The sequence below is a fragment of the Mus caroli genome, chromosome 19, assembly GCF_900094665.2.
Source record: "Mus caroli chromosome 19, CAROLI_EIJ_v1.1, whole genome shotgun sequence".
Taxonomy (NCBI): Eukaryota; Metazoa; Chordata; class Mammalia; order Rodentia; family Muridae; genus Mus; species Mus caroli.
The window spans coordinates 38,536,060-38,541,820 of record NC_034588.1 but is presented as its reverse complement, the minus strand read 5'-3'; the positions used below and the strand labels follow the sequence as shown (position 1 = coordinate 38,541,820).

At 50.1% G+C, this 5,761-nt stretch overlaps 1 protein-coding gene across 1 annotated transcript in view; it reads left to right on the top strand.

The window, feature by feature from the left end:
• Rrp12 (ribosomal RNA processing 12 homolog) overlaps positions 1 to 5,222 on the top strand; it is a 36,046-nt gene extending 30,824 nt beyond the window's left edge. The window contains exons 31-34 of the mRNA XM_021152097.2: positions 918 to 984; positions 2,113 to 2,180; positions 2,424 to 2,506; positions 4,766 to 5,222. Coding sequence (XP_021007756.1) covers positions 918 to 984; positions 2,113 to 2,180; positions 2,424 to 2,506; positions 4,766 to 4,871 — 324 coding nt within the window. The 3' untranslated portion in view covers positions 4,872 to 5,222. The remainder of the gene's footprint in view (positions 1 to 917; positions 985 to 2,112; positions 2,181 to 2,423; positions 2,507 to 4,765) is intronic.
• The last annotated feature ends 539 nt before the right edge of the window (positions 5,223 to 5,761 follow it).

Here is a 5,761-nt window from a genome sequence, read left to right as displayed (position 1 = left end):
GGGGGAGGGAACCCGATTTCCCGCCAAACAATCTCGGGGTCCAGTAGCAGGACGAACACGTGTGTGCCTCCAAGCAGCAAAGAGGCAGGGTCCAGCAGTGGGCGTGGCAGGACGAATGAGCAGGAAGCTCCACCCTTGAGCAAGCAGGTTCAAGCAGGTGGGGGAAGGGAAACCACACTTACCAGAGCTCCACAGTTCTTGCTATAAATAGCCAGCGGACCTGGCATCCATATTACTGCACACATGTTCAGTGTGATCCCTTGGCCTGGCACCCCTAGCCCTCTCACCTCGTCTATGGACTTGGAAGGCTTCCGGACCAGTGTCACAGACCGCGGGATAGGAGCCAGCCTTGGGAGCTAGGTCACCCCTGGATAACCTATCCATTATGTAGTGTCTTTGCTTGATTGCTAGTGCCTGAGCCCATATATCCCTGTGGGCTGCCCTGTGACAGGTCTTCTTCTCTTCCCGTGCATTTCTAATATTGGTATCAGGCTGTATCATACTTGTCCTTCATTGACTTATAACTTCTGTGAACCTACTGTCCATTGAGGGACTGTAATGAATAGCTTGGCCCAGGGTCTTCCACCTGCCCAGGTACTGATGAGGGAAAGAGGTGGAACCTGGCTGATGTCAGGTCTCCATCTTCCTTCAACAGCATTAGGGTTGTGAAGAGGGAAATCTAGTTGTGAGAATGCAGGGGAAAGCCCTGTCCCCGCCCCAGCTGTGTAATATGAGATCATCACTCTCCCTTTGTGGGCTTGCACTTGTGTGCTATTGGGGCTGAGAGCTTGGCAGAGGGCCTTTGTCACCAAGGCCAGTGGCTGCTTCTGCTCCCACCCCTGCTCCCTCCCGCCCTCATTAGAGGTGTAGTCCTGGCCCTTTGCTCACTGCCCCCTGCCTGTTGCATCTTTCTATAGAAAAGGAAGCTTAAGCGGCAGAGGGAGGACGATGAGGACGAGCTGGAAATCCCCCCTCGGTACCAAGGTAAGCTATCCTTTCTTCCCTCGGACACGAGTCCGCCTCTGCATCAGGCTGGGGAAAGACAGAGGAAGGCAGAACCATGAAGTTGGACTCAGTTGACAACTCCACAGATTGGCTGACCAATCTGTTGTCAACCTGAATTAGGACTAGACTGAGGGACAAGGAGATACTAGCTCAGAGAAAGAACCTAAGAGTTAGGTTTGCCCATGGTAGATCTAGCCCTTTTGACAAGCCCCTTAGTTCAGCTCCTTCCTACCCAGCGGTCCTTCTGTGAGTCTCCTAAATAGCCCTTGTGAAATGTTAGCCTCTTTTGAAAATTAGACCCTGTTCAGAGGGTTCCTTGCCACATTGGCTCCTCTGCTTCCTTCCTCCTGAGGGGTACTACAGGGTCTGCCCCGGTTCTGCTCACGGTGCATCTGGAGGTCCAGAGCTACAAAGGCAGTCTCTGATCTGGTAGCAGTTTGTTCTCTGGACCCCATGTCATCCTGACCCTGCTGTAGGAACTAACTGGCTCGACTTAGCCTCTGTATCCAGAGCCTGGCTCCCTCCTGCACTAAGATAGAATTGTGGGTAAAGATCCGTATAATCCATGAGTCAAGAAGCCTGGGCTCAGGATGCCTTGCCCAGCTGTTATGTAGCTTCCTGATTTTGTTCCCTCACACTGCTTCCCAGAGAGTCGCAGTTTCTTATCAGAGAGGCTTTCTGAGTTGTCGTTGCAGGATTCCATCTATGACTTTTGAAGACCAGGCCAGAAGTGACCAGCTGACCCTGGGCAAGTTTTCTTGCCTCAGTAAGGGCCAGTTCCCACCTCCGTGGTGGAGTAAATAGCTGCCTCTGTGCCAGAAGGAGAACAGGGTGGGCATGGGAGATGCCCTGTCCACAGGCAGCGGTTAGGAGTGTAACTTTGGAGAATGTGGGTCCTTTGTGCCAGTGCCAAGTATATGAGTTCCCAGAAGTCCTGGGCAGTGTCTCTTTAAAGGAGGACTTTGGTCATTGCCTGCCAGGGTATGGAACCAAGTTCCTAGTCTTTTGTCCATCATCTTCTGAGAGGCCCTTTGAGGGGTGCCTCTTGCCTCCCCGAGGGACCCTCCCTGGCTCTGCCTGACTCATGATCTCTGTGCTTCTCTTTAGCTGGAGGCTCTGGCATCCATCGCCCTGTGGCTAAGAAAGCTGCACCTGGAGCTGAATACAAGGCCAAGGTGAGAGCTTCAGGCAGGGGGATCATGAAGGGCAAGGAGGGTCTGTGCCCAGCACCATCCTAGGCCAGACTTCAGTCATGGCATTTGAAGTTGGAGGCCTTGGCAAATGGCCTTTCAGAACCATAGAAAATAAACTGTAAGGCTAGCTGAGGTCGGGGGTAGGGAAGGAACTCCACACCCTGGCTCACTCTCAGGCTCTGCCTTTTGTTTGTCTTTGCCTTTGCTGTTTCTCTGGATGAGCAGAAGGCAAAAGGCGATGTAAAGAAGAAGGGCCGCCTGGATCCCTATGCGTACGTTCCACTCAACAGATCCAAGCTCAACCGCAGGTATGACGGCATGCAGGCTCCTCCCAGGTGTCTGTGCCTCTGTGTGTATGAATGTGAAGTCTAAAAGTCAACCATCAGTTGTCTTGATTGGTCTTCATGTTTTCTTGTTGAGATAGTTCTTCCCAATTGTCTAACCTGGCAAAGGTCAGGTCTCCAGCATCCCCTGAGGTTGTGGGTGCATGTCGCTACGCCTGGCTGTTTATACGGAAACTGAGGGGCCCATCTCGTACAGTCAGCACTGTATGGGCCAAATACCACCCAGCCCTGTTTTTATTTTACTTTATTTTTATATTCATTTATTTTGAGAATGTATGTATGTATGTATGTGAGACATTTATGAGTCAATTCTCTCCTCCCAGGGATTAAATCTTCCAAGGATTAAGCTCAGGTTATCAAGTGTGGCCACAGTGCATTTACCTGCTGAGCCATCGTGCCAGCCCACTTATTTTTATTTTATCTTATTTTTATTTATTTATTTATTGGATTTTTGGAGTAAAGGGTGTGCCTCTGTCCCCATCCCCGCCCTGCCTCCCCGCCCCTCTAGCACTGACTGTCCTAGAAGGTGCTTTGTGGACCAGACTGCCTCAAACCTAGAGAGCCATCTGCTTCTACCTCTCCTGTGTTGCTGTGTATCACCACTACCAGGCTCTGCTTTTATTTTTATTTTTTAACCTGTATGGTATTGTTGATTTGAATTGCTGTGTATGTGACAGAAAGAGAAAGACTAGCCGGGCGTGGTGGCGCACACCTTTAATCCCAGCACTCGGGAGGCAGAGGCAGGTGGATTTCTGATTTCGAGGCCAGCCTGGTCTGCAGAGTGAGTTCCAGGACAGCCAGGACTATACGGAGAAACCCTGTCTCGAAAAACAAAAAAACAAACAAAAAAAAAAAAGAAAAACCAGAGAGAGAGACTGCCCCATGCCCATGTAGCTCTTATTGGCCTCAGTCTCACTATTTAGCCAAGGCTGCCTTTGAACTTTTTTTTTTCTGTAAGATTTCTTTGCCAGGGGTTGTGGTGCACACCTTTAATCCCAGCACTTGAGAGGCAAAAACAGATTTATATCTGTGAGTTCAAGACCAGCCTGGTGTACAAAGCAAGTTCCAGGACAACTAGGACTACACAGGAAAACCCTGTCTTGAAGAAAGAGAGGGGGAGGGGGAGATGGAGAGGGAAAAGGGGAGAGGGGAGGAGAGGGGAGCGGGAGAAAGAAGAGGGAGGAAGGAGAAGGAGGATTGGCCAGGCTGTGGTGTTGCACACCTTTAATCCCACCACTAGGGATTAAAGGGAAGCATAGACAGGCATATCTCTGTAACTTTGAGGCCAGACTGGGCGTGGTCTACAAAGCTATTTTTAGGACAGCCAAAACTACACACTGAGAACCCTGTCATAAGAAAAAAAAATAAAAAGATTTATTTTTAATATGTGTGTGTGTGTATGCACTTATGTGCTGCACATGCATGCGATTTCCTGGGAAGCCAGAAGAGGGCATCAGATATCCTGGAGCTGGAGTTAGAGGGAGTTGTGAACCACTAAATTGAGACGTTGGACTTGAACTTAGGTCCTCTGTAAAAGCCTACACTGTAGCTGTCTTCAGACACACCAGAAGAGGGCATCAGATCCCATTACAGATGGTTGTGAGCCACCATGTGGTTGCTGGGAATTGGACTCAGGTCCTCTGGAAGAGCAGCCAGTGCTCTTAACCTCTGAGCCATCTCTCCAGCTCCCATAGTCACTATCTGTAATAGCTTTCATTTGCTTTTCCTATCTTCTTCTTGTTGAGAGTTTATTTCATTTTGATCATTGGATGGGGCTTTTTGGTATAGGTATGGGGAGCATATAAGGTGTTCAGGGGTGCTTGCAAATGTTATGCTCCTAGGATGGTGAGTTCCAAATGGAAGTTACAGGGAGGTGTCTGCAGATGGGCCTTTAGAAGGAGGGATGGTTGCATAGAGCAGCCCTAACCTTTTCTGAGTTCATTAGAGGAAAGATGGAGGGGGCCTCTCTTAAGGGGATGTGTACAGTGACCAGGTCAAGACATACAGGGTCTATTTCACCCTGGCTAAGCCAGGTGCCCATCATTTGATTGTTTCTGAGACCAGGTTTCCTATGCAGGATCTCAGATCTGTCATTGAACTTGCCATCCTCAGCCTTCCACAAGCTGGGCTCACAGTCCTGCACCTCCATGTAGCAACACTATACGGAGAGAGAACTGCCTGTTCTCAGTGAGACACAGCCCTTTTGTTCTTGTCTTCCCACAGGAAGAAGGTGAAGCTCCAGGGGCAGTTTAAAGGTCTGGTGAAAGCCACCCAGCGGGGATCCCAGGCGGGACACAAACTCCGCAGAAAGGATCGGCGGCGGTCCTGAATCCTTCTGGGGAATGGAGCTGTTCTGTGCTGCGGTCCAGGGCCCCTTTCTAGCTCCCACGATGTTTAACACCAACTCCAGGTGTGAGACTTGCTGAACCTGGACAGAGAATGACTCATTGGAAGCAGGACTCATTTCTAAGAGAGATAGATGCCTAGGATTTTGGAAACTAATGTCCTTTAGAGACATTGTCAACATCTAGGAGTGGAAATGTGACGTCGCTACCTCTGAGAAGGCCTTAAGTGGTGCTCTGCTTTCTGTCCAATGTGGCAGTGAGAGCAGAGTGATGACCGTGGTCTGCGTGTGTAAGATCTGCTCTAACCAGGCATAGAATAAATGTGCATGACCATGCATCAGCCCTGATGAGTGGCTTGGCCCCTTCCTATCCAATTCCCAGTAGTCTGTCTAGCCTGTAGCCTTCACCTGTGTCAGGAGGACTCCCTAAATCAGAAGTGGCAGTAGGAGGTGGAAGGCGCAGAGGATACTCCATGGCTGATTGCTAGATCACAGGGTAGAGGGCCAGGGCCCCGGACCAGGCAGATGGAGACCATGCTGACAGCTCTCAGAGCTGCATCTTGCGCTGCCCTTGTTCATAAGCCTCTGTCAACATCTCTGTCCATTGACTCAGCAGAGCTACTGAGCCCTTCCTGGCTTCAGCAGTCATCAAAGGAACCAAAGCAGAGAACGTAGAGGAATGCGGCTCTCATGCTTGCTCGAAAGGCTAGTTCTCTTCTACCTCCCAGGACCATCTCCCACATCAGTCAGTAATTGAGAAAATGCCCTCCTGAGTGCAGGCCGTCCTTCTGATAACTCAAGCTATGTCAAATAGACACAAAACTGACCGGCACACCCACCTTCCCTCACTCTTTTTTGGTAGCTCTACCTGTGCA